This window comes from Puntigrus tetrazona, chromosome 14, assembly GCF_018831695.1.
Source record: "Puntigrus tetrazona isolate hp1 chromosome 14, ASM1883169v1, whole genome shotgun sequence".
NCBI classification, from domain to species: domain Eukaryota; kingdom Metazoa; phylum Chordata; class Actinopteri; order Cypriniformes; family Cyprinidae; genus Puntigrus; species Puntigrus tetrazona.
The window spans coordinates 11,378,894-11,406,535 of record NC_056712.1 but is presented as its reverse complement, the minus strand read 5'-3'; the positions used below and the strand labels follow the sequence as shown (position 1 = coordinate 11,406,535).

Genomic DNA, 27,642 nt, shown 5'->3' with positions numbered 1-27,642 from the left:
CCAAGTCTGTCACAAAGGAAATACAACTGTAGCAATTTGCAAGTACTATATTAGTTTAAAATATACTTCAGATCAATTGACAATTTTTTCATATTTTATTTCATCAAATAATAAAACCTGAGGAAATCCAGGCAAATGAAACACCAGGAAAACCCTGAGGGCACACAATGGTGTACATTTATGTTCTGATGTGCTTTTTTTCAGGTGAAACACCAAACTTATGCGACAGATTCATTTGGCATATAGTAGGTCTTTACCATTCAACAATGTTTGTGGAGATATAAAGTTCAGAAATTAGAGATTTTGCCATGGCTCCCGCACAATGCTTAAATTTTCTTAAAAAAAAAAAAAAAAAAAAAAAGTAGAAAGTACCATATGTACAATAAAGAACTTTAAAACACTGTCATGTGTCAAAGAATCATGTTTTTTGTCTTTCTGGTAAACACCTAACAAATACTTTTAAACAAAAGAATAAAAGACACCCTTTGGGTGTTTAGCTCATTAAAAAGCCCCGTAATCTGATGAATATGTAATGTCCGCTGATCGTGGATTAAGCAGCAACATCCTGACAGATATAATAGAGTATTCTCCACAGGAGGTAGAATCAAATGTCCATTTCAAACTGGTTGTCATCAGCTAAAAGAAAAGAAACAAAAAAAATAAAAAGTTGATTAGAGTGTTTCTTTGAGCCCATTCCCACAAAAAAACTCAGTTTTATAAACTTGCAAAATAAACTCAGAGAAACCTGGGGGCTTAAAGTTTCCTGGAAATGTTAAAAATCACAGAACAGGTTTCTTTTTTTCCTTCTGGAATAGACGACAGCTTTACCTGTCAGATCCTTCTCCTCCTCCAACTCCTCTTTGAGCTCCTGCAGTTTGGACATTGGATGGTGTGAAGGAATGGTCACCCCAGGAATCTGGGGCAAACAACAGGGTGGGGTCCGGGCAATGGGAGAGTTCCTGCAGTCCAGGAGGAACTTTCTGTCATAAATGATCCGGGTTCCTGGAGGAGGGATAGGACATGCATTACAGCGACCAATCAAAACATATTTACATTCTACGCTGCAGGGCACAATTTTTTTGGGTCCCAGCCAAATGTTTCCAAACTCAAAAACAGACGATAAAAATGCGCCTCTGAAGGGCATTTCTTGGACAGCAATTCTAATCTATTTAACAAAACAAAAAGTAACTCAATGTGCCACTTAACTACGCTATCAGGCTGTAAACAAAAACTGAAACGCGTGACATTTTGCATGTGAAAGGAAACACTCGAGCTCCCACAATGAAAAACGGGGTGAACTGAATTGCAGGACTCAGCGCCTCCCATTTTAGTTCTAGGAAATTTGAGCACATCTGCATGTGAGCAAGCAGAGCCGAGACACGAGGGCGCTGCGATGCAGCAGGTGAACGTGTTGTGAACAAACTTGTGGAGCTCCACTATAGCCCTGTACAGGCTTGTTCTGACTGCTATCAAACGTAGCGCTATCTCCGCTGAAGCTGCACTGTACCCAACAGTCCTACCAGTGGCTGAAAAACATGTTATGCAATCTTTTGCTATTTAGTTCAGTGCGTTCTGGACAAAAGAGGGCCGAGAGAGAAGGGGGAGGGGCAGGGTGTGGACGGAGCTGGTGACAGGGGTTGGACGAACAGCGGTCTCAACTGTGAGCTGCTCTGGTCAGAGGAATGCAGACCAACCCAACACTTTCAGCAGGACTTTGTTCCGCGGAGGCACGTTTTGTTCCTTCATTGCTCGCCAGCTTCTTAGGATTCAAGATAGTGGAGGGTTTTGTTTTGTTTTGTTAAAACTATTTATTACAACCCAAGTGTGAAGTATTTTGCAAAGTGTGATACTGTTTTTAATTTGAAGTGTGAATTCACCTAAAATCAGCAAAAGCAAAAAAAAAAAAAAAAAAGTGAAACGGCTTACATTTTTAGGCATTTTAGTCAAAATGCACAAATTAAAAAAAAAATTTTAATTTTTATATATATATATATATATATATATATATATATATATATATATATATATATATATATATATATATATATAATTAGATTTTTTTGTGCATTTTGACTAAATGACTAAATGATTAATATATATATATATAAATCTTTTACAAATATTTTGCATCCCTCTGAGGGATACAGTGTCCCCAATGAACCCATTTTCCAGAGCACATACAGTTCTGTTATTCCTGAAATCCACAGCAGCTGTGAAGGAGGAGGGGTGTTTCTAAGAATTGCCTCCTCCTCTGCATGTGCTACAGTTACAGCCACATGCAAAAGATATTCTAGTGAGGGACAAAGGAGATCGAGCAGCGCGAGGGGTGGACGGTCCTGCCCATTAAGAAAAGGGGTCAAGCATTTGTTTTTCACAAGATTAGATTAACTCGTTGATATGGGGACATGCAAGTTGCAAATCAGATAAGCAGACAATGTTGCATAACAAGTACGGCAGTTGGGCTATCTTGCTGCAGACGGTCTGCCATAAACGATTAACTTGTTGTTCAAAAACAAACGTCTGTGTAGCGACAGGAATGGGCACCGGTGAAAATGTTTCGCGGTTACGTTAGATCTCAGATCATTACAATCGAATAATATGAAGAGGTTTTAGTTTTAATGTACTTTGTTAAATGGCACTGCACTGGCTTAAAGCATGCATAATGAATAAATGCATAAATAACACAGGGTCTTATTGCAAGTCAGCCAATGTAGCAAGGTTAAAAAGCCTTGCATCAGACTTTCATATTGCTTAAAATAGTTGAGATTGTGCAGTTCAACACATGGAGAGTTGTAACATGTTCATTTAACAAGATTCAGTGGTTGAAAAAAACAAAAAAACAAATCGTATATAAAAACATCCACATGCAAAAATATAAAAGATTTACATTATATAACAAACACTGAATCCTCTTAAGGTCTGCTTGCTCTGTTGCTTAAACTGATGAAAGATATCTGTGTGTACAGTAAGGATTTCAAACATTTTACACACACTAGTGAAAGAAACCCCAGCCTAAACTAGACCAAGACGGCTGGGCAACATAGCTGGTCTCGCAAACTGATCAAATGACATGTGCACAAAACTCCCAAACCCAACCGACAGACCACGCTTGGAGAGCGGCCCGAATCCCGTGCGGTCTTCCCCAACCTACACCGAGCGCACACAGGCACGAAGCGCAGTCTTACCCCCCGGCGTGGTGGAGAAGAGCGTCCCTCCAGGGGTCTGACTGTAGCAGTCTGGGAGCTGGGACCAGTCTTTGAGGTGCAGGACGCGCGTGGGAATGGGGCAGCTCTTGCTCTGCTGCGTGTTGGCGGACATAGCGGCCGAAATGCGCTCAAAACTGTGCCACTGAAGACGACGGTGTGCGGGGGCTCTGGAGGGCTGCCTCTATCCGGCGCTCGTCTGTACGAAGCGTTGGGTTTAGATGAAACTCGGCCCGACAAAAGTTTCAACATTCAACACGGCAAAGGTATTTTTAGCGTGCCGCAGACCGCGCCGGTGTCGTGATGCTCTCTGAAGAGAGGCCGTCTGTCCGCGCTGGTGGAGCCGAGGGCTGGGTGAGGGCTATTTAACAACAGCCCCAGACTACGTGACTCGCATCATGTGATAGAAGACACTTGAGCAACAACAAAAACAGGCGGCGTAACATGCAGGGTTGCCAGATCTTTCAGGGAAATGGATTTGTTTTTTTTTTACAATGCTTCTGCCAAGGATTTGCATTTACACGGAACGAAACAGCTATATGCAGGCTATATATGTGGAAGCCAAGTTCCTGCAGATAGTTAGTTAGTTATATTAATTGTTAATTAAAGCAATTAGTTATAATAAGTATTATTAAAAAGTACAAAAAAGTTGTACAAATACAAATACTTATGTATAGTATAGTTATAGTATAGTTAAAAAACACAAACAAATATATATATATATATATATATATATATATATATATATATATATATATATATATATATGGAGCCATAATTAGCCTATGACTTTTGTTTGTCAAAAATGTGCTTCCATATGATAGCCCACAGCAATAACAACAACAAAAACCTGTTCAACAAATGGTTAGCAAAAGGTTAAAATTTAGGAAAATTATGTTTCCCAACCCCAGGCGATCGAGTTAATTTTACATGAGCTGTTTATTATTATTATTATTATTATTATTATCATTTTTATTACTATTATTGTTGTTTTGTGATGATGATATCTGGAACCTGTCTAAACTCTATACACGATTCTAAACTCATTCCTAAACATTAGTAATAGGGTTGTAACCGCAACCTCCATAATGTTGTAAAAGTTATATTTCTCAATAAAAAAAAGATATTTAATTCGGACTGGTTGAGTGATAGGTCTGTCAAACGCGAATATAAACCTTCATTGCTGTCTACTAAATATCTACAGAATCTCATTCTCATTAGTTTTGGATTATTTCTATGTAAATAGTAACATACGTTCCTGATAGCGACACAGATAGAGAATGTACTTCGTGTGCTGAGATAATATGGCACACTAAATTTAGGTTTATGTGTCATATAGGTTTAGAGCGCTGTAACTTCACATCCCAGACAGATGGTGTCGACAAACGCCTCTTTGAGTTTTTGATCCTCCTCTTCTGTCAGATCAGAGAAGAGCTCTGTTTATCGCTCGTTCATACGTGAGGACACTTCAGTTTCTCGTGTCTTTTTATTAATGGACCTGTTGTAGACATATATAAGAAGTTGCATGGTAAAAATACTCCATTAAGAGGTAGATAAATCACGTCGCTTTGCTTCGGTTGAGTAGACGAAGCGTCTTTGGGGGGTTTATCAGAAGGTATGTGCTTCAGCTAGCTCGCTAAGCTAACAGTTTCGTTTTCTGTTATATGCTAAACACTTTCCCTCTTTTATTATGTTAATGATTATTTGCTTTTCACACAGAGCCTTGTTTTATGCTTAAAGGGATTTTCTTGTTTTTTTTTTTGTTTTGTATTGATTGAATAGAGAATGGATAGGAAATGTTTAGATGCATGATTGATAGGATTAGCTTTTAATTGATAGTTGGCCCTGTTTGTTTATTTTGGCTGAGCATTTTGCTTTATATGTTTATATGTCTGGGGTAGTTTATCGTGCAGTCGTGCTTCATTGGAAACGCAAATGAAATTCAGTAAACGATCACTGTAAACGATATATCTGTATTTGAGTTATGCTATAGTGTGTTGTAGAGCCACTATCGTATATTTTGTGTTAAAACAGGGTTGTTTCCAGCATGGCGGATGGAGAGGGTTTTGTGGTGAGAGTCAGAGGTTTGCCATGGTCCTGTTCTGTAGATGAAGTTCAGAGGTTTTTCTCGGGTAAAAAAAAAAAAGTCCTGTGCTTCAACTTTTCCACGTAGGTTTTATTCTTTGACTAATTCTAGCTAAATGTCATTGTAGAGTGCAAGATTGCAAGCAACGGGACAAGCATTCACTTCACATACACACGGGAAGGGCGGCCAAGCGGAGAAGCGTTTGTAGAGTTCGAATCAGAAGAAGATCTTAAAATTGCAGTGAAGAAAGATCGTGAAACCATGGGCCACCGTTACGTAGAAGGTAGGCACTGGCAACTTCTTTTTTAAGGAACCATTCATCCAAAAATGAACATTTGTTGAAAACGTGTGGACACACAGACAATCCTTGTAGTTGAGTTTATTTCTTCATCAAAATAAATTTGGTGAAATATAGCATTGCATCACTTTGCTCACCAATGGGTTCCATCGCAATGAGAGACCAAACATCTGATTAAAAACATCTAATCTAATCCACATGAATTCGGTGGACGGTTAATATCTTAAGTGCAAAGGTATGTGTTTTCAGAGTCGACATCAACATTGGTTTAGAACTGTTTCAGGCTGTTTTCACTTCTACACCATGCTTTTACATCTGAGCATATTTCTCTCCTGATTCAGACAAGGCAGAGGCAATGATTTGAATTTAAAAATGTAGTACAAACACTTTTCACTTCACAAGATAGTGATTGATGTACTGGAGTCATATGGAGTACTTGTAATACTTTTTATCAGCTGTTTGGTTATTCTGATGGCACCCACTCACTGCTGAGGGGAAGTTCTTATGAAGAAACAAACTCATCTACCTCTCAGGTGACCTGAGGGTTTCAGCAAAAAGCGTTTTTGGTGAACTACACCAAATAATTCAAGATGAAATACACCCGTAATCAATTCATGTGTGCTTTCAGTATTCAAATCCAATAGTGTTGAGATGGACTGGGTTCTGAAGCACACCGGACCGAACTGCCCGGACACAGGAGGGGACGGCCTGGTTAGGCTTCGCGGTCTGCCTTTTGGATGCAGCAAGGAGGAAATTGTTCAGTTCTTTGCAGGTATGTCCGATAGGAATTTAAATTTGCCCTTTCTACACAAAACTGAACAGTATGCCACCCTTGATGTTAGGTTTATTTTAGTTCATCGGACCATCATGTCCACTTAAATGAGCTTTGAACATTTAAATTGAAGAGCTCAGTTTCAGTCATATAATCTTAAAAATGAGGAATAGTTGAAATCTGTATTGAATCTTAAGAATTGGACCATCCAGAAGGACCGAGATGGGTCACTTTTTATCCAGCTTTGTCCATTTGTGTAATTTATTAGAATTTGTGTTTTCTTTTTTCATTTTTTTTCTTCTTCTAAATTGAACTGCCTCAGCCCTTTTTTGTATTTTGATATACCTAAAACAGGTGCACAACAATCTAGGTAATTTTTGGGGCTTACCATACAGACAAGAGATGGGTTGAGACAGACACTCAAGAGGCATTTGATTTAAGTGACCCCTCTTTTTCTTGCACAAAATTATCCATAAATTGTGCCAGAAAAGGTTCAAATGTATTGTGGCCCCATTTGGAATGTTTATGTAGTACCATTTCTCATTTGACATAAAGAGAAACCCATAGAGTAATATAAAGTCTTGTTAATGGGCTTGTGACTTAATTTGTCCCCCACTGGGGTTATCTGTCCTTGGGTTGAAGGGTTGGAAATCGTGCCAAATGGGATAACATTGCCGGTGGACTTCCAGGGGAGGAGTACGGGGGAGGCCTTCGTGCAGTTTGCTTCACAGGATATAGCCGAAAAGGCTCTAAAGAAACACAAGGAAAGAATAGGGCACAGGTGGGGATGGCTGGTTGGTTGCCTGGATACGTTGCTTTTCTTATGGTGTTCACCTCAATAAATCATCCACTGCAGAAATGGCAAGATATGACCACAGATGATTTGACGGCAAACAAAAAACAAGGAAGATGAGGTCCAGAAGCTTTAAAGATTATGTATTATTAGTGCTGAGTGAACCATTGAGTTGCACTTTGTAGTTTTACAGAGATAACTGAATACGAGCGCTTTTGAGACAGTTTAGTGATTTTCGGGTTGTAAAGGTAAAGTTGTTCAACTAGCGGGAGAACTTCTCTCTAAATTACTCAGGCGAAAAAGCATTCATCATAAATTGTCTATAGTGTAGCGATGTATGAAGCACAGTTCCCATAGAAGACGAGTTCAAACCAAGCAGCTTTCTGTTGGTGCAGTGGATTCGTGAAAAGCTTGAACCTCTTGCGAAATCTGCATAGGGGAAATCTATCATCATCGCACAAAATGCACGATCATATGGATTCCTACGAAATGACTGGATTTTATTTGTAACTGCACCTTAACACGCCAGTATTTGGACATTTATGTTTAAAATGAGTAATATCGTAAAATATTATAACAATTTAAAGGCATAGTTCACCCAAAAATGAAAAATCTCATCCTCATGTTGTTCCCAACCCATAAGACCTTTGTTCATCTTTGAAACACGAATTACAATATTTCTGATGAAATCTGAGAGCTTTCTCACCCTCCATAGACTGCAACTCAAAGGATCAGTGATTCAATCTTAAAATTCACCCAATAATGAATATTACGGCATATTTTATTCACCCCCAAGCCATCCTTGGTACATATGACTTTATTCCTTCAGACGAGTTTTTTATTTTTTTATTTATCCTGGCTCTTCCTCTTGCTAAAGCTTGTGGATTGCAGCCTTTATATTGAAGCTTCGTAAATCATATATATCTGCAGGTACTGTATTGGAAAATTAACTTAAAGTATAATTAATATTTGTAGTTTTAAAATTATAACCTTAATAACTGACTTCCATCCACGAGCATTACCAAGCTTGAAAGCTCTGACTGCGTTTGTCTGAAAGAAGAAAGCCATATACACCTAGCATGGCTTTGGCGTGAGTAAAATATGCCGTAATTTTCACATTTATGTGAACTATTCCTTTAATGTAGTGAACACAAAATTAACAACTTTATTCAACAGTCATTTCTACTCTGTGTCAGTCTTCGTCGTACATTCACGGTGCTGCTGATCCAGGGGCCACCAATCTAACTTCAAAACCAGGCGCACCACGCTTTGTTTACAAGCAGAGATAAAACATGTCTGGAGATTTCGACAGAGAGATTTCGACTTGAAATTTTTAGGTTAATTGTCGTGGCACTGATGTAAACATGCATTGAAAAAAACTTGAACAAATTGTTGAACAAAGTTTTTTTGAAAATTGTTGAAAAGTTTTTTTTGAACAAAGTTTTTTTTGTGCACAAAGAAAACACATTCTCATAGCTCATAAGCTTTTGGACAGGCTTTGAACATAGTTGTATTGCTGTCTATAAAGGTTCAGAAAGCTCTCTGATTTCATCCAAAATATCTTAATTTGTGTTCTGAAGATGAATGAAGGTCTTAGTTCATGTTAATGACAACATCTTAGGTTGAACTAACCCTTTTAAATAACTCTTTTCTGTTTGAAAGTTTTACGATGTTAATTTATTCTTATGCTGCGAGAGCTGAATTTTTAGCATCACATAATCCTTCAGAAATCATTCTAATACGGTGATTTGCTGCTCAAAGAACATTTCTTTTTATTTGAGGTGTTTTAATGCCAACCCTTGTCTGCCTAGTCAGATGGCCACTCAGCACTAAGTTTTTTTATGCTATAGGAATCTCTCAGTTTTTCTACCATTTGAAGACTTCAGATCACGAGGACCCAGTTAAACAGGTAATGCAAAGTTACCCCTAACAGTCTGAAGTGCTTTGCTAGCAGAGAACGAAAGCAGCGTGTCAGTCCAATAAGACCCAGACCACAGTAGCACATTTCCAGCTGCCTTCGGGTGACCATAAGAAAAGTTCTTCGTAATGAAGGGTTGAATGAAACAATAAATATTTAAGGGTTCTTTATTTCTGTCTCTCTCTGTGTCTCTTTTTTCGGAAACTGTTACATAAAGTCACTGAACAGAGAGGCTGACTGTTAATTAGTGTCATCCCAGAGTCATGCTTACTAAGGGTGTTTGTTCAATAGACCCGTTTTCAGACAGCCCTTATTTTTACTGCACGCAGGAATGCTCTTGTCTCTTGCCGGTAGACCCTGGTGCCATTGCTCCGTATGTATGCCCTTAGGTACATAGAGATCTTCAAGAGCAGCCGGGCAGAAGTGCGCACGCATTATGAACCCCAGCGTAAGGTCATGGGCATGCAGAGACCAGGCCCCTACGACAGGCCTGGAGGCGGCCGTGGATACAACAGCATGGGCAGAGGAGTCTCCTTTGAGAGAATGAGGCGAGGAGGATACGGTGGAGGTGAAGTATTTTTGGTTCTCATCCACATTGCTACAAATACTATTGATCGAGCGTAATGATATTAAACTTTAAATATTCCTTCAATCTCACTGTTGTTTGTAAGTTTGGGATCGCTAGGATATTCTGTGTTTTATTCGTTTTACTCAATGTCAAATATATGGTAAAAATAATATTGTGAAAAACTGTTACAAAAGTAGCTGTTTTCTATATGAATATAATGTAATTTATTCTGTGATTCAGAGCTGATTTCAGCTTCATGATACTTCAGTAATCATATGGAATATGCTTGATTTGCTGCTCAAGAAATAGGCCTATATGTTGAAAACAGTTATGCTGTTTAATATTATTTTTTTGAGAGCTGTGATACATTTTTTTCAGGATTGTTTAATGATTTATAATAATTTGATGAACCTACAAGAAATGTTTTATATAAAAGCTATTTGTGTTATATTTGGTGAGGTAATGCGTTTCTGAATAAAAGTATTGATTGTAAAAAAAATAAAATAAATAAAATTAATCTGGGGTCATGTTGCATTCAGGTTAAGTGATTAATAGAAAGTTAAAAAAAACATCTGTTGTAATTTTTTTTTAATTCTTTACAAAAATTAAGAACCACCAACTTTTGAACTTTTGTTAGTGTGCATATAGAGAAAAATGTAGAGACTATGGCACTCGCTTGAAGTACAGTAGTCCCAAAATAATAGTTGCTTCTTTGAATTGCTAACTGAATGGTTGTAGGCTCAAACCTCACGTGATTTCAAGAAACTTTCCTTGTAATAAACTGTGTTATGTCACTTTAGATAAGAATGCCTCTGATAAATGACTAAAGGAATATCTTTGCTTTTACTCTGTTGCGATAAATCACTGCTCCGTTTCTACAGCTTCCCGTCAAGATGCTTGTGCACAGTTCAGTAAAACGGAGCACAATTTAGCACAATCAGGCACAATTTAGTTTCTTAACTTGTTCTTTGCCTCAAAGATGGACGTTATGGAGACGGCGGCTCCTCCTTTCAGAGTACAACAGGACATTGTGTGCATATGAGAGGCCTTCCGTACAGAGCCACTGAAACTGATATATACAATGTGAGTCCTTATACAGGCACATGTTTGTTTCAAGTATCTGTTAATACAAATCGTTTATTTGATTACGCGCATGTCCTGTTTACTGCCTGTCTCTGTGTTTTCTTCTCTAGTTCTTCTCTCCACTGAACCCAGTGCGTGTTCACCTGGAGATCGGTCCTGATGGAAGAGTAACGGGCGAAGCGGATGTAGAATTTGCCACACACGAGGATGCCGTGGCAGCCATGTCCAAGGACAAAGCCAATATGCGTAAGTGTTTAGAAGTCAAAACTAAAGTAAAACTCAATGATTTTCATTAAAAGGGGAACTTTTAATATATATACTTTTTTACCCGAGTCTTTTAAAATATCTTCTTTTGTGTCAGCATATTAAAGAAGGCCAGAAAGGTTTGCAGCTACTTGAGATTGAGTAAATTATGAGAGAATTAGTTTTTGAGTATGTTTAAATTCAGTTTAATTAATTTGTCTTGACTGTCTGCATTCTTCTTTTGAAGGAAACTGAACACCTGAATAAAACTTTGGTTATGATACGTGACATTCTGGAGCCTAACGCACTCGTTAGCATATGTGTACAGTTAATCAAGTCTATGCACAAAGTATGCATGGTTGTTCTGTATCGCACACTGTACGCTGACCCTTACGCATAAAAACTGAAGAGTACTTGGTGTTTTGAATTATGGAATGTGTTTTGCATTGGAATTACTATAAAAGTTCAACTTCAAGCTTCGAGCCAATCAGAATCAGCATATCTTCTGTTAGAGTGGATGCTAAATATTTTGGTATGAATGGGCTTTTTATTCTCCTGCAGAGCACCGTTATGTGGAGCTGTTCTTAAACTCCACGGCGGGGGGAGGAAGTGGAGGGTACGGTGGCCAAATGATGGGCGGTATGGGTAAGACCACTTCTTAACCTCTACTTCAGACCTTAGTAACTCGTACAGCCTTAGTAACTCTTACTGCCAGTGAGCATCATAAATGCACGAATGTCACTCTGCAGGAAACCAGTCGTCATACGGACACAGCAGCCAACAGATGGGCTCTGGCTACAGCGGAGGTTATGGTAACCAGAGTGGCATGGGGGGCTACAGTGACTACAGTGAGTGTCAGCTCTTCCGTAGCTCTGCTAGCCGGTTCCCTGCCAAATCCTATCGCCCTTGGACCCCTAGGGGTAGCTGTTTGTAATGCCTGATTAAAAAGCCTTTCGTGTTATCCTGTTGTAGCTGATCAGGTAAATACAATCACAATTAAACAGTACTTCAATGCCAATAATATAATTTTAATTAAGTGTGTCTGGATTTTACTTTGACTACATATAATCATTCTGTTTAATAAATGTGTACCTTTCAGTATCACAATGTTCACTTATTTAACAGATAGCACAATTCAGTAAGGGTTGCATGTAAAATGGTTATGATTAGATTATGGTGATGGTTAGTTTACTAACTAAAACAACGGCATTTAATTTGATCGTTTTATGAATTACATCATCTGTGTCCCAATTCAGGGGCTGCATTCTTCGAAGTTTGTGAGCTTGGCCAAACCAAGTATTGTCTGGTGGATTGCTCACAGAAAGTTAAATCAGTAAACTGAAACATACTACTACATTTAAATGTGCAGTTCCACTTTTTCTCAATAAAAGTCCTAACAAATATTCCGGTAGTCTGGGCTGTGAAGGATTCACCTCTTGCATCCCTCATGGGCCAAACAACAAATGACATATTTTGAGGCTGCATGTAATGCATCTAGCCTTTCCGCGTCATCATCGTCCCGCATTGACGTTTTCAGAATGCGGCCCTCAAAATATGCAGTCTCTGAATTTGAACATCCAGAATTTGTACACAGTATATAATTAAGGAAAAATGCTGATGTTTTTATTGGTTGCATTGTGCTGGTTCGTTGATGCATGTTGCTGGTTAAGGCTTAGTATTTTGGGATTTGTAATTGGGGTCCAAATAGAGCATCCAGAGAGTTCTTCAAACTGGTGGAATCTTTTAGGGGTCCAAGTGGGTTAGAATTTGACGCATCGCTCAAGGCCCTATCACATGACCTCCATCAAAGTCTCCCGATCATCAAACCAGCATTATCTCAGACACCGGATTGCATGCACTTTAAATTACGTAATGTTTGCACCCAAAGTTTAAACTGTTTCACCTTTGACCCAATCTGATAATTTAAAGTGCAGTTATTGAGTGCCAAACAATTCACCTGATGCATCGTAACATGCTTTATGCCATTGTGTAAAAACAAACAAATAAAGTGAGGTTTTTCCCCTAAATCAACCATGGCTACAAGTTCCCTTGATATCAATAGAGTTTAGTGGAACTTGCAACCATAGTTACCTAACAGTGCTTTATTGCTAACTTCTCTTACACTCTGCTGTCTATACTGGGTGCAGCACAACACGTTTCTGACAGCTGATGTATTGACACGTGTCAAATCATTTTCGGTGGTCGCGTCCTGTGAAGACAGACTTCAGCTGTTGCGTCCCGTGTAGACATGGTGTTATATTGATTATATGCTTCTTTGCTTCTTTTTTTTTTACTAAATCAACTGATTATTTGTTTCCTTAGCTTTTTTTTTTTTAGATTTGTTTTGCTAAATCTGCTGGGTGTTTAGTTTTTTGTCTAATTCACCTCATTTTAGCTGGGTGTTTTCTTTAGATGAACTGTGAACTTTTTAACCATTTTAACTTTTTTTAATATATATTTTGTTTTTTGGCTAAATCATCTGTTAACTGATTTTTAGCTTTTGAAAGCAGCAAATCAAGCTGCGGTCCATAACTTTTTTTGTGTGTGCTAAATTTATATAATGAGCGAGTACGATATCCATTTTGCAAACCATGTTTTTGGCTTGTACTGAATCACTACGGTACACCTATAGTAACGGTTTATATTCGGACTATTTAGACGGGTAGGTACCGCTGCCGAGTAGCCCGGGACCTGCGTGATCCATCATAAACAGAGAGAAGTAGCTCCGGCTAAAATGACAAACGCAGTTCTGTTTCTTAACCTCTAGAGCACCAAAAGTTACGGACCGCAGCTATTTTGAACTGAAACCCTTTAAACTTCTAGCGTATAAAAATACTTCACACTTTAATTTGAAATTTTGTTTACAATCTTATCTAGTTGCTTTTCATGTGGAATTTTTTAAATGTTGCATAATAGCACTGAAGTCCCATTATATTTATTAATAATTGTATATTTTGTTTTCATTCTATTTCAAAGTGTTTTGTTCTCCTTTTTTTATGCATGTCTATATAGTTCAATATTTGTTTTAGTACATCAAGTTACATTAAATTGAACTGAAAACTTGGCAAATAGCTGAAATAAATTTTGTATTGCAAGTGACACATGGTTTTGTATTGGCTTTCATTTTAGCGTAGTTCATTATAATAACTGTGTAACTCACTCTTCCATGACAAACCTGCATCGCTTGTCACGTGACCAGGCCTTGAGAGTCTTGCATAAATGGCCATTTTTTTCGGCACTGAGAACTCCCTGGTCCTAAAATGTGTATTTCTTTCTCCTGTCAGGTAATCAGGGCGGAATGGGGAGCAGTTACTACGGTGGAGGGAGCCGTGGGTCCATGGGAATGAACGGCCTCAACAACAGCATGGCGGGAGGCTGGGGGATGTAGCCTCCGGGCCTTTCATGGCTGCTTTATAACTTTCGTTTGAACAGTGTCTTCTTTCATTTGTTTGTTCTTTGTTCCTTGCTCCCTTCAAGTTGTGTTTGGAGCTGTACACAAGCAAACTTTTCTTTTTTCCCTTTTGACATGGTTGAAATCAGTAGTAATTTATGTTAAGGAGAAACTCTTTATTTGCTGAAATGTGACACAGCCCATGTATAACACGGGAGAGGCGCCTGTAAAATCGGTTTTTACAGTAGAGTATTAAAAGAGGTGATTTGTTTCCTCTATGGGCCAACTTTATCAAAGCCTTTTGTACAGCTTGACGTCTTTGCACAAAGAGGTTTCACTCTGTCAGTGATTGTAGCATCATATCTCAAACTTTTGGCTCTTGCAAAGGTGTTTTGCATGTACTTAATGCTTACTCCAGGCCGATCGTTTAAAGAGTCTTTAAGTTTAGTGAAAAAACTAAGATTTTTGTATCGTTTTAAAGCATGGTGGGGAGCGGACCGGTTTAATTTGGATGCATGTTACTGTTTGCATTTGCTTTTTTCCCCCCCTGTGATTTCATTGTAGTGGACAAATGTCTGATTCCTCATGGCTTCAAAGTTGAATCGGTACTTTGAGGCAGTGTTTATTAAACCGTACACAATTCTATAAAATCCTCAGAAACTTCATTACAGCTTTATCAACAGAACTGGAGACAAAAGAAGGTACAACACGGGAAATGCAATCTAAAATAGACATTTTGTATTCAGAGAGCCTTAAAAATGTTTATAAAAAGTTTTTCTTTGACTGGCATGAGCAAAAGAAATTGGAGAAAATACAATTCATCTGCTATTTAGTCTTGCATACTATAAATTTGATTTTACCTTTGGGGAGGGAAAAAAAAAATCATTTATGACTTTGGACCTCATTTACAATATTAGCAGAACAAATGTGTACATGAAACCATTGTTATTTAATTCCATTTATATAAGAATGGTTTTAGAAATGCACACATTCATATATGTACTACTAACCTCATACAGGAACTGGTCCCGGTTTTAATGGTATATTTTTGTATGACATGCACAGATGAAATCTTTATAGCACAAGCACATATACTAAAAATAGTGGTAATTAGTGATCAAGATTATAATTCGGTAATTCTGTTTCTCCTTAAAGTTAAACAGAATTTACTAAATTAATTCTGTCCTATTTTGATAAGAAGAGACTAAAAAGCATGAAGAGTATGGAAATATGAATCCTTATGCATTCAAGGCTTGTATGCGTTAGTGTTCTCCCTAAAATGGAGACCATCATACAATCAGATTAATGTTAGTTAAATTATCCATGTGTTTTCCTGTCGAAAAAAAACAACTAAACTTTGCATATGGTTTTGCAACGATCAAAGATTTTAGTCAAACAGAAGCCAGTGGTGCCACAAGTAATTAATGCATAAGTGTTAAAAACTGATTGAGAACTTGATTAATCCAGTCAGCCTGTAGTTTCTCTCTCTCACACACACACACACACACACACACACACACGATCAGCAGAGATGTAGAATGCTGTCAGGAGCCGATGGAGCTTCTCTGGATCAGTAGAGAATGGCAGACGTCACACACTCGGACAGGTCTGGGGTACGAGGGCAGAGCCAACTCATTACTGGAGCAGCTGTTGCAGTAGATGTCTCCACAGTTCCTGCAATGGTGCTTTAAACGGGAAACAAAAACGATTTAGTTGCATGCCAAAGACTGAGATGAAGTCACCGACTGAGTGGAGCATCACTCACCTTTCTCCGAGAGATTGAAAATTCTTTTTGGCATTGCTTGCACTGTGTAGCTTCATCGTCTTTTAGCCAGGCATGACCCTTTATAAGACAATTATTCAAAATAAATAGGAGGATATTAAGCAATGCTTAAATTACCGGGGAAAAATATAACTTTATTAAGTAAGGATGCATTAAAATAATCAAAAGTGACAAAGTCAATCACATCAATAAGTGTACAAGAAGTTACACAGGAGTAAAGTAAAAAAAAAATATACAGTACTACTTGGAAAGCAACACTACATGGGGACTTTTTGGCTTTGCTGTGCTGGACAAAGGTAACCCCACAAAGCTTTTTTTTTTTACCTTCAAGGCTTTGTTAACCTCTTTGAAGTCTTCCATCTTGAGTTTGGATCTGAAAGCAGGATTTTAGTTTAAGAGATTTAGCATGCTGCAAAGTTCTTCAGTTATGAAATGAACACTCAACTTAAAAGCAGCTCAAAATGCCAGAAGCGTCAGCTGATTCAATTCAGTTCAAAAACGACTCAGTGTTGCAGAGTTTGTCAATTACGATACAAATTCAAGCAGCTCTACAGATGACACCTGTCATGTAAAAATATAAAAAATGTAATCTCACTGGCTGAGATGAAGGCCCATCTCCTGCAGAGCCTGTTCCTGCTCCTCGCACAGCTGCTGGAGCTGTTTCTTCTCCTGTCGGAGATCGAGCAGCTCCTGTGGAAACAAGAGTAGAGTGTTCAAGAACCATAATACAAAAACGTTCACTCTTGCTTTGATTTCGTGTAACTGAAAGTCTTTATTGACGTGTAGTGGTTAGTTGCGTGGCTGAAGCAGCAGCATGTCTGACCGTCTGCAGGCCCTGCAGCTGCTGTAGTTGTGTGCGCAGCTCTGCACTGTTGTCTTGTTCTCTCTGCAGCTCCCTCTGTAGGTTCTGCCGGTGCTCCTTCTCTGTGCTCAGCTCTGACTCCAGGCCCGCCCTGAACGAGAACAGAAACAGCAGTCTGAAAAATCATGAACTTACGTTTTAACAAAAAGATATCTTTAGAGAACAAACACAATTTATTTTAAAAAATATATATCTAATGCAGGATGAGATTTCTAAAGTGAGTATAACAGTATATATAAATCTGAAACCAATAGTTTACAGCTGGTTTAAATTTATAAATCAGACAGTTCACCCAAACACTCTCATCATTTTTGCACCGTACATTTGTTACACGAGTTTCTTTTTTTTGGGCTGAACACACAAGAATACCGGTAACCAAACAGGTACGGTGGCCATAGACTATAGTATTTTCATACTATGGACAGTTTGGTTGCCATCATTCATCAACAACAAAGATAAAAAAAATAAATAAATCTATATTTCTAAAAGTGATTTACCCTACCTGAGTGTGTCAAGATCAGAGAGACGCTTCTGCAGAGCATTCACTTTCCCTTTCATCTCCGATCTCAGCTCATTCTGGCTTTCATCCGTGTTCTTGCGCACATTTTCTGAATTTTGAAGCCTAGGAATGAAGTACTCATGTTGATGAGGTCTAAAAATACTACATACGTATTTCACACAGATCCGTCATCTTCATGTTGTTTCAAAAGTGTATGATTTTTTCATCTATATTCTTCCAAAGACCATTAGCTTTAGAACAGCATATGGGTGGGAAAATATTAAATTATTTTGTGTGAATTATTCCTTAAAAAAAGTCCTGGCACCTCTGCTCTAGTTCCTTCATGGTTGCTTCCATCTGAATCATCTTCTTTTCCAGCTCTTGCATGTCCTCCACTTTTTTCTGGGCCACTCGGTCAGACTCCTTATAGGTTAAACGACAAGACTTACGTTACAGGTCGCAGGTAATCCTACCCCAGTACCATTTTGTTCAGACAACAAGAAGTAACACCTGTGCTTTGTTGAACATCTGTATGTTGAGATTCTTGACTTGGTCTAGTTGTTGTCGAAGCGCGACCAGCGTGTCTTGTTTCTCATGCGTGTCCTTTTCCAGGAGTTTCATGGCAACTTCCATTTCTTGCTTCAGGCCGATCTGCAGCTCCAGCTCCTTTTGCAGCTCCTGATTTGCCAAACATTCAGACACTTTGACTGGCTCAATAAAATACTATATTTACATTCATGAATTAAAGGGATTAAAATTCCATTATCATTTATTAAACTTCAAGTTGTCCCAGATCTGCATGAGTTTTCATCTATTAAACATAAAAGGCGACCTTTTGAAGATTGTAGGTAAATCAAACTGTTTTAGACCTCACAGACTTTCATGGTATTTTTTCCCCCCATACTATAACAGCAATTGGGGGCCAACAACTGTTTGGTTTACCCACGTTCTTTAAATCAACTCAAAATATAATTTCTTTAGATGCACTGCGCCTTTAATAATATGCAATACAATACAAATTTTAAAATGGTTTTACATTTAGAGCTAAATTATTATTTTAACATTCTTACCTGCCGGATTCGTTTCTCCTCCTTGTATTGCTTCCAAACGACATTGTACATTTCATCCAAACCCTGCCGCGTCTGTCGATATGTTTCTAGCTCAACTTGGCTGTCTTGTAGAGTGACCTAAACAACAATCCAAAGTGAGCCAAACTGTCTAGATGGCAGGTAACTTTGTTTTGAAATGACAAAATACCGCTTGGATTCATTAATTGGTAATAAGCCAACAGACAGGCCTGCATTTGGCCATTTTAGGGTCTGGCAAAAGATATTCCAAACATTTTCTAGCACCTTGTTAAGAGAATTGATGGAGATTTTCAAAAATGATTTATTACGGTTTTCATAATACAACATTCTCACCTCCTCTTTCCTCTGACTAGAATGGAGAATATTAGCATTTTCTTGTTTAAGTTGCTCCTGCTCTTCGCGCAGAGCATTGATTCGGTCTGTAGCTGCTGTAAGCTGTATAAAGGATGTCAAATAAATATATTTTTCCATGTTAATCCTGTTATTAATAATGTGCGCAATTTAAAACCGAGATATTACAATATGCAAAATCTAATTTCATAATAGAGTCATAATTTCTCCACCTCCTCAATGAGTTTGCTGTTGGTCTTCTCCAGTGAGTCCATCTTGGCCTGAAGATCTGTCACTGTGCAGCTCAGATGCCGGTTCAGTTCTTCTATGTAGTGCTTCTGGTCAAGAATAGCTGTCATTTTTGAATCGCTGTTAAAGAATCAGAAAGAGTCAAAATGACTAAACCAGTATATAGCAAAATAACATGTAGCCATGTAATTAGAGATGTAATGCTTAATCTTTGCTCAGTGCTGGCACACTCACTCCTGTGTGTTCTCAGGAGCTTGAGGATCCTTTAGATACATTGAGAAGTCAATGACGCCCACCTGCAGAAACGGACACAGTGTTTAGCATCAGTTTCATCTGATAACATGGTTTGGATGGCTATATGTTTTACCTGGGAATCCAGATCCTCTCCTTTCACACACAGATTGGCATCGATTACATTCAGACCCACCAGCATACCTACAATCACAGCCCCCTCTTCCTCTATTATAAGAGCCCCGGGGTCATAAAACTCACTGAGAAAAGAGAAAAAAAACCCCACGAATTTACACTGAGAAAGAATTAAATAGCACTACAGTATTTTACTTTGCATGATATTAATTTTACGGTGCATGAATCTAACTGCTCCTACCTAAGAAGGTCTCTTCTATTTATAAGCTCTTTCATGTAGTCTGCGATTTTTTTCTGCATTAGAGCCAGATGAAGCCACGCTCGAGCTCGTCCGAGGCCTGTCCTGAAACAACACAGAACCTCATGAACGTAAAGATCAACTCACCCTCTCCTATTACACTGTTTCAGACAGGATATTATATTCAACACAAACGCCTGTGACGGGAACCTACTTGATTCCAGGCATATCCCGCACACTGGTGGCAATGTCAGCTGACTCAGGGCACAGTTTCTCTATCAGCTCCAGAGGAGCCCAGATAGACTTGTTCGGACCAATGAAAGTCTTCTTCACTGCACAGGAGGAGACAGAAACATGCAGGATTTAGACCATAAAATATCTGAACTTTTTTTGTTTTAATTCATAAATGAACATTTCTGAATTAAATTTAATTAAAAATAATATAAAACAGTATAGCAATGATTCAAAAAGAACACTGCCCTACATTTCAGCATTTTACTTTTACTGTACAATAAATTATTTTATAGAATAAATATGACTATTATAATGAGACTGATTTACCCTGAGACTAATAGGACTGTCTCATAGTGTCTCAAACTGACAATAAAAATGTCCAGCAATAACATTTCAAGTAGAAAATGTGCACCTTTCAGATGTAAATAGATAGATACATTTATTTTGGGTATATATATATATAATTTTTTTTTTTTTTTTTCTCTCTCCCTTTTTCTTAATTGATTTTGACATTCACTCTTAGGATTCATGCCCCATCTCACCTTTTAACCCGTGTTTAAGGCAGTGCTCCAGAACAACAAAGAACTGCTGCAGAGGTGGATATTCAGAGTCCAGTGTGCGGCCGAGATTGAGGGAGGACTGGATGAGAACCTTAATGCTGAGCTTCATCATGCTGAGGAGGTTTGACCTCTCTATCACCACAGGATCCTTCACAGCTGGACAACACAGATGCACAAACATTAGCACAAACACTTCCTGTGACATCTGCAGGATTAATCAGCTCACGGTGGCTTAGTAGAACCAGTGAGTCGGTGCAATTAGGTGCAAATGAAAAACAATGACGCAAATATTACGGTAACTTAGAATAACAAATAAAGTCTTAAACTGAACTTGAGGGGAAGTGGAAGTTCCTGCTGGGAAAAAAATAAACGTTCACAGTCAGGAAGCAGGTGCATTATTCATTTCCTGTATATTGTAATGGTCTACAATACAATTATGTCATATATTGGTATTATACCACAAGATAAGCCTCATATGTAGGTTATGTTCTTCACCATGTAACAGTAACTGCATTAAAATGTAAAAAAGCACTTGTCATACTTAACAATAAGCTCATAAATACACTGTAGTGATGCAATCAACTGGACTTTTACATTTTTGAATGGTACACTAATAGATATCTATTACAAAACTACGGTTTGATGAAGCAGTGCTGCAAAAAGATGATGCCATGGCTCTTTGTCATTTACTAAAGTGCATATTTTTAGTCATATATCGCAGTATTTGGGCAGCTGACTTCTCATTAAATAAAAACACACAAGCAATTATTATTTTCTCTTATCAAGCACGACAAAGGTTTTCAAAAAAGTAAGACACAAATGGGAGCCGAGGGAAAAGATTAGAAAAAAACGTGTTTATATAAAAAAAAAAAAAAAAAAAAAAAAAAAAATCAAATGATAAAAACAAATACAATTACATTAAAATAAATGCACCTTTTGATTGAAGAGCGACAATAACTGGATTTAAAAAAATAACAATAATTAAAATTAACTACAGTATTGCAATTTAGAACAAAATAAAAGGTATATTAAAATAAAGTGTAAATAATAAATAAATATTCTAATTGCTTAGAATAAATAAAAAAAATTTATATTATACACAGTACACTATAGCAGGTAAAAAAATTCTTTGAAACATAATATGCACAAATTTTATTTATTATTTTATTATCAACACAAACCTAGGTATTTACATCCAGTAGCATCTAAAATATGACACTGCATGCGATATTTGTAGTTTTATATAATATTTTCCCTCAGGGCTATTTAACTATTTAACTAAAAATAAATAAATAAGTTAATTAATTAAAAAAGTAGATTTTTCGGTAAATATATACGTTCCCTTATACATTCGTACCAATCTAAACGTCAGATTTTTATGGTGCATTTTAAAATGCAAATAAATAAATAACATTACTAAAAGTACTGTGCACGTATATTTATCTACAACATTAAGGCAGTGTCACCATGGCCCCACTTACAACAATATGGCATTGTCGTTGCACTTTGTTAATTGTGTTTCTGACTGCTCATCTTACTACTTCTCTTACTAAGTAAGCGCAGTTAACTTTCTTATCCCTATATCTGAATATTAAAGAGCTGAACGGGTGCCACACCTGCAGTCTTCGGGGCATCCGAGGTGTCAGAGGTGTGCTGAGATGTGTCCGATCCCTTTAACCCCGCGCTGTAGTGATTCACTCCACTGCTCAGCGTCTCCGTCGCTTTACGAGCAAACGACAGAATGGGCGCCGACCAGGAGCTGTCTGCCCGCTTGTCCTTCTGAGCCTCGTCGGTATCGTTGGCGACATCGTTTTGCTCAGGTTCCGCAGCCTCTGGCTCTTCTTCTTTCGCAGGAACGTCTTCGCATTCAACTTTGGTGTTTGTATCCTCGTCCGCCATGTTTACTTGTCAAAACATGTGACTCGAGACCAGAGCAATCGCTTTTTGATCGCTCAGGGGAGACAAATCGAGCGGCGATCGAGGATATTTTGTTTTATCCGTATTCAGATGTCGATTTAAAAAATGTAAAAATTATTAAACACATTAAAATCAGACGAATAGCACCGAAAGAACGAATATATTTAACAGCAAATAAAATAAAAAGAAATATATACATTTAATACAAAATAAAACAAAATCAATCAATTAAAAATTAAAAATAGGTAAAAAAAAAAAAAAAAAAAAAAAAAACTTGCGCATATACGGAAAGACTTTTTAATGTTTATCAAATTATATGTGCACATCGGTTGGACCGTGTACGTGCGAGTTTAATGTGTTCACTAGATGGCAGTATTTAACGCCGTTTAGCTTACTCTCCAAACTGACCCTATGCTGTTTTAATGCCTTCTGCTTAGTGTGCTGTATGTCCAAAACTGGGGAAAGTCATTGTTAGGATTTTTAAGACAACTTATATATATATATACACATTTCAATACATGATATAAAAAATGCAATCGTCGGTAATAATGGCAAGGAGATTCAAATAATGAAGATGAATTGATTTGTTAGAGTTTGTACATACATGCTGTCATTCATTCGTTTACAGTGTCAGTCAAAATCTGAATCTCTTTTTTTGTGCTTATAGTATGCAAATTAAATTATAATGACATAATGAGGTGTTCTTTTTATTAGCTTCAAACTCATGGAAAGTGTTGTTTTTGTCAAGGTTTTATTGTCTTTGGATCGTTTCAGACACGATGGAAATTTATTTGTGAAATATGTTGCAACTGTAAAATTGTATCTATAATATCACAATAGACAATTTGTTATAAAGTAAGATAAGAAAAAAAACAAATGTGCTACTTCATTCTATATATATATATATATATATATATATATATATATATATATATATATATATATATATATATATATATATACATATATATATATGTGTGTGTGTGTGCTCTATTTAAAAAAACAAAAAACAAAAAACATGCATTTTTAATTGTTTACAAAGTAGGCCAGAGGATCACAGGTGGGTGTAGATTTTTATCGCAGTAGGAGGGTTAAAGCTTCTGAAAAAAAGGAAGAAAGAGGTGTAGACCAGAAAAACAGCTAATAAAACGTGATCAAAGGATTTTGTCCCGATACAGAGCTCTATAGTGGGTGTGGCCTCGGTCATATTTAAGTGGACGTCGCCGGGACGCGGCTGATTTTTAACCTTGACGCACGAGAGACGCTCACAGTCACAGAGTAACGCTTGAAGACGCGAGCTAACAGCCTTCAGAGGCTTCAGAGGAATTACCGCCGCGGGAAGGATTTTATTTTTAACAGCTGAAACTATCGTCGTCATTACCAGAAAGGAAAATATGAAGTTTTTAACTGTTTTGCGTCTTTTCGTCCTTACCGGTGAGTATAACTGACGGACCGAGGTCGCTTGTTGCTGAAGGGTGTCGCGTTACAGCCCTGTGTTTCTTATATAAGTGTAAAATGCTCCGTTTTTTTATTTTAAAAAGTTTGGTTTATTACTAAATTGAGTGGAAATTCGTAACACGAATTGTTTCGTATTCAGCAGAGGCTTTTTCCCTCCCGTTCGTAACCAGTCAACCTATTAATGGGCCAACAATGTCATTCAGTCATTCTGTTTTAAGAATATTCTGGGGTATATTTATTTTCGTCTCATGCGTTCATTCGTTAGCTCAGTGTCTGTGCATGCGAGATTTTTGTAAATGAAGCCCCTCAGCACCCTCTATGGGTTTTAGGTAATGCACACAACCTATTATTAGTTTGAAAACATGCTTATTTGCGTGTCAGTCTCTGGATCGTGAAATAAACCCGATTGTGCTTTTTCTAGTGAAAAGAGAGAATATTAGTGGCCTCTATGCATCAACAACAAAAAATGGGACTAAAAATACAATTGCGAGACACTAACAACTCTAATTTTGTATATTTTTGATATTATAATTTATATTGTTGTCAATAATCCACTGCATAACCTTTAAACCATTGATCCGTCTAAGTTTTAATGGCTGTTCGGTGTGTTTTCCCATCCAGTGGCTGTCACGTCGGTGAGCGGTGCGTCTATAGAGCGCTTTGAGAGCGAGAGGCCTGCACAGACAGCTGTGATCGACCTTCTGGGGGTACTGAGCGAGAAGAGATCTACTGTGGATGGCAAGCAAGTGGAATATGAGGAGGAAGACGAGTATTACTATGACGACGAAGAGGAGGACGAGCTCTCAGGGGATTACGAAGAGCCACTTGGTAATTAATTTCAACATAAGCGTTTAGCAGACGTTTTTGTCCCAAACGACTCGCAATAGAAGAGCGCGAGCAATTTGTCACAGATTAGTTTGACTTGTTTAATATGAATAACTGTGCATTTCTCCTCCTCCTCCCGCCGAAACAGTTGCGTTTTCGAGCAAACCCAAAGACCAGAGTGCGGTTTTGAGCGCGGAGAAACGCGAAGGCTTGAATAGGAAGGGGCTCGGAAGGAAGAAGGCCAAAGGAAAGGGAAAAGGCAAGAAAAGAAACCCATGTCTAAAAAAGTACAAGGACTTCTGCATCCACGGAACCTGCCAGTATCTGAAGGACTTAAAGGGGCCCTCTTGCATGTAAGCGCCGCTTTTAAACCCTTCATCCCGTAACGCTTCGCCATGGCCATTTTAAAGCTCAATGGCTGATTTATTTGTTTTTATTTCCCCAGATGTGACCAGGGCTACTCAGGAGAGCGATGTCACCTTTTCTCCCTGGAAGTAAGGAAGAATGATAGCGCATATAACCGCACTACAGCGCTTGCTGTGGTGGCCGTGGTTCTCTCTTTCTTGTGTCTCACCATCATTGGACTCTTACTGGCACTCAGGTTCGTGTTTATTTAATCGCTCGCATTCATTTTTGTTTATAACCGATTACACATCTGCAGTCCTTCAGTGTCGTTTTTTTGTATCCTCTAGGTTTCACAAGCAAGGTGCGTATAACGTGGAAAATGAGGAGAAGGTTAAACTGGGAGCCGCCCCACACCACTAAACGAGACGGGAGAGAACGGTGAGTGAGCTCATCCCCATGCGCGCAACGCTGCTTGAAGTCATCCAGCGCGATTTGACCTGACATCTGCGTTCTTGTTTTATTTCAGGGCAACCGTGTGGAAATTCTACCTCAAAAATGAAGTGGCAAAGTTGAATGTTGCGCGGAGCAGAGGGCACAGCGTGCTGGAGGAGAGGACGGTGACGGCGTTTGTTTGGCAGGAGCCCGCGGCGCCTCCGTGAAGGGCCTGACTCACCAATGACTCGCTAAACGGTTCACAGGAGAGCTCAAAACCTGCCACAAACTGGAACTCTGGCGGACGGACTCGGTCAGGAAGAGAAAACCGAGCTGTGCCACACCGAATAAGAAGGAACTCTTCGGGGTTGGGAATGTAGTTTGAGTTTTAGAGGCGGGGCTTTTTCTAGTGCTGAAGAAGCTTGGCCTGAAATGAGTATTCTTACAAATAAGCGTTTTTGTTCATGTCTTGTGCACTGTTTATTTAATCGTTGCTGGCTATGCTTTAATTTATTTATTTATGTATATATCTATATTATTAACTATTCGTATTTATTTGGATTTAGACCAACATTGTCCAGCCCTAATGCTCTGGCAACGTATTTGGATGTGTCTGTGTTGTATGTTGATGTAATATTTTATTTATTAAAAGCAGTAGCAATCCGTGTCTATTCAGTAAATGAGTACTGAACGATGGTAGACTGAAAGTCAAAATAGTATATCAATAATGGTATTTTATATTTTTGATGCATTTAATGAAGAGAAGTTATTATTTGTATTTTGACGTTCAGGACAGTGTTAGAATGTATATTTCAGCAAACTTTAAGAAAAAAGCGTGGTTTTTTTTTTTTGTTTTTTTTTTTGTTTGGCCAGTAAAGTGCTGACACTGTTACCGAACAGAATTAAGAAATGTGAATTCAGTTCATTTTCTGTTTTAATTTCAGCATCCTGCTCTATAAGACACCGTAGTTGTTTCCTCGTTCTCTCAATGTATGTATGGAGCGTTTATTTTCAAAAACAAAAACGCTCCGGCAAGAAATTAAGGCAAATAATAAAACCTCTTTATACAAAAGACCAAGTTATTGTAATTTCTTTAGAGACTTGTATGCTCGCTATTTTCCCAAGGAGGAAGATTCCAGTGTGATGCAATGAGTCATTTCCTCATGAGAGCAGTTAGGACCGGTTTCCCATTTTCTAAGATATTTTTGAAAACTGGACTAGCGACAAAAATACTGTAATGTCTACGTTTTGGCGTTAAAAAGACATTTTTGTCTAGTCCGCCTCCTGCTCTCAATCCAAAGACGTCTTTCATGTGACTTGCACCTGTATCCTGAGCATGTGATCTGCATTGTGGCCACTGACAATAAACCCACTTTTTTTTTTTTTTAAACACACCCATCACATGCAACATCTCACCTTGCATTATCCGCTTGCATCATCATGAAATTGCACTTCCTCGGCAGGAGGAACACCTTCAGCATTTTATTCTCGACTGAACGTACTTCTGATCTATAAAAGCTGGATCCGTGACAAACTTAAAAGAGGAACCCACACCGCAGAGCTCATTTCCTTTCGCGCGTTTGAAGTCGGCCTCGGATCCTTTGTTGGTTTTGTTAACCTTTGACCCTCACTGTTTCAAACCACTGTTTAAACGTCTGTGGCAAACCACCTCCGCAAAGCCCATTAACGAGCTCGGCTCGCTCCGCACGGTGCCCGTCTGCTTGAATGAATGACTCGCGCTGTTTGTTTGTAAAGCTCCCGTCTGGGGTGACATCATTCGTACGGGGCCCAGCTTTATCGCTGTTTGTTAGTGATACTGAATGACAGCATGAACGTTTATTGTTTTATGCTGGTATAAGTTCACTCAGCTTTGGGTAATTGGATACGGCGCGGTCAGCTGACTGATCTGGCAGGGGATACGGGTGGTTCATCACACACTGGGTGGCCGACGGCCCTCTTTAGGGATGACTTCATTCTCGTGCTTTATGAGCTATCCAATCTAACTCTGCCGCATTTGGTCGGAATACTGTACGTATGGGTTTGGGTCACACCCTGGTAGTATGTCGAGCTTACAGTTCATAATTCAGTAAGGTTATGATGA

The 27,642-nt window shown here is 38.4% G+C and overlaps 4 protein-coding genes across 6 annotated transcripts; 2 read left to right on the top strand and 2 right to left on the bottom strand.

Moving 5' to 3' along the window:
• Positions 1–76: 76 nt before the first annotated feature.
• On the bottom strand, positions 77–3,566 carry eif4ebp3l (eukaryotic translation initiation factor 4E binding protein 3, like). The gene is made up of 3 exons (XM_043257383.1): positions 3,186–3,566; positions 829–1,002; positions 77–636 (listed from the first exon to the last, which is right to left on the bottom strand). Exons 1-3 carry the CDS (start codon positions 3,316–3,318, stop codon positions 605–607), a joined length of 339 nt encoding a protein of 112 aa, XP_043113318.1. The 5' UTR covers positions 3,319–3,566; the 3' UTR covers positions 77–604.
• A 1,026-nt stretch (positions 3,567–4,592) lies between these two features.
• Positions 4,593–15,000, top strand: hnrnph1 (heterogeneous nuclear ribonucleoprotein H1). Of its 3 annotated transcripts, none has more exons than XM_043257361.1 (11): positions 4,593–4,818; positions 5,238–5,335; positions 5,417–5,572; positions 6,216–6,359; positions 7,002–7,140; positions 9,460–9,638; positions 10,618–10,721; positions 10,832–10,967; positions 11,526–11,609; positions 11,714–11,812; positions 14,249–15,000. In XM_043257361.1, exons 2-11 carry the CDS (start codon positions 5,251–5,253, stop codon positions 14,350–14,352), a joined length of 1,230 nt encoding a protein of 409 aa, XP_043113296.1. In that variant the 5' UTR covers positions 4,593–4,818; positions 5,238–5,250; the 3' UTR covers positions 14,353–15,000. The 3 variants fall into 3 exon arrangements, with proteins under 3 accessions (XP_043113296.1, XP_043113297.1, XP_043113298.1); XM_043257362.1 differs by having other exon boundaries at positions 11,714–11,944; XM_043257363.1 differs by having other exon boundaries at positions 4,594–4,818; positions 14,245–15,000.
• On the bottom strand, positions 14,932–22,486 carry rufy1 (RUN and FYVE domain containing 1). The gene is made up of 17 exons (XM_043257352.1): positions 22,181–22,486; positions 20,547–20,720; positions 19,985–20,102; positions 19,774–19,875; positions 19,534–19,657; positions 19,401–19,462; positions 19,151–19,286; positions 18,921–19,022; positions 18,570–18,686; positions 18,010–18,177; positions 17,825–17,922; positions 17,503–17,622; positions 16,962–17,091; positions 16,734–16,828; positions 16,463–16,511; positions 16,121–16,198; positions 14,932–16,040 (listed from the first exon to the last, which is right to left on the bottom strand). The coding sequence occupies exons 1-17, from the start codon at positions 22,461–22,463 to the stop codon at positions 15,900–15,902; spliced, it is 2,097 nt and encodes a 698-aa protein (XP_043113287.1). The 5' UTR covers positions 22,464–22,486; the 3' UTR covers positions 14,932–15,899.
• A 1,225-nt stretch (positions 22,487–23,711) lies between these two features.
• Positions 23,712–26,613, top strand: hbegfa (heparin-binding EGF-like growth factor a). Its single transcript, XM_043257376.1, has 6 exons — positions 23,712–23,915; positions 24,561–24,767; positions 24,913–25,117; positions 25,210–25,365; positions 25,457–25,547; positions 25,636–26,613. Exons 1-5 carry the CDS (start codon positions 23,876–23,878, stop codon positions 25,527–25,529), a joined length of 681 nt encoding a protein of 226 aa, XP_043113311.1. The 5' UTR covers positions 23,712–23,875; the 3' UTR covers positions 25,530–25,547; positions 25,636–26,613.
• Positions 26,614–27,642: the final 1,029 nt, after the last annotated feature.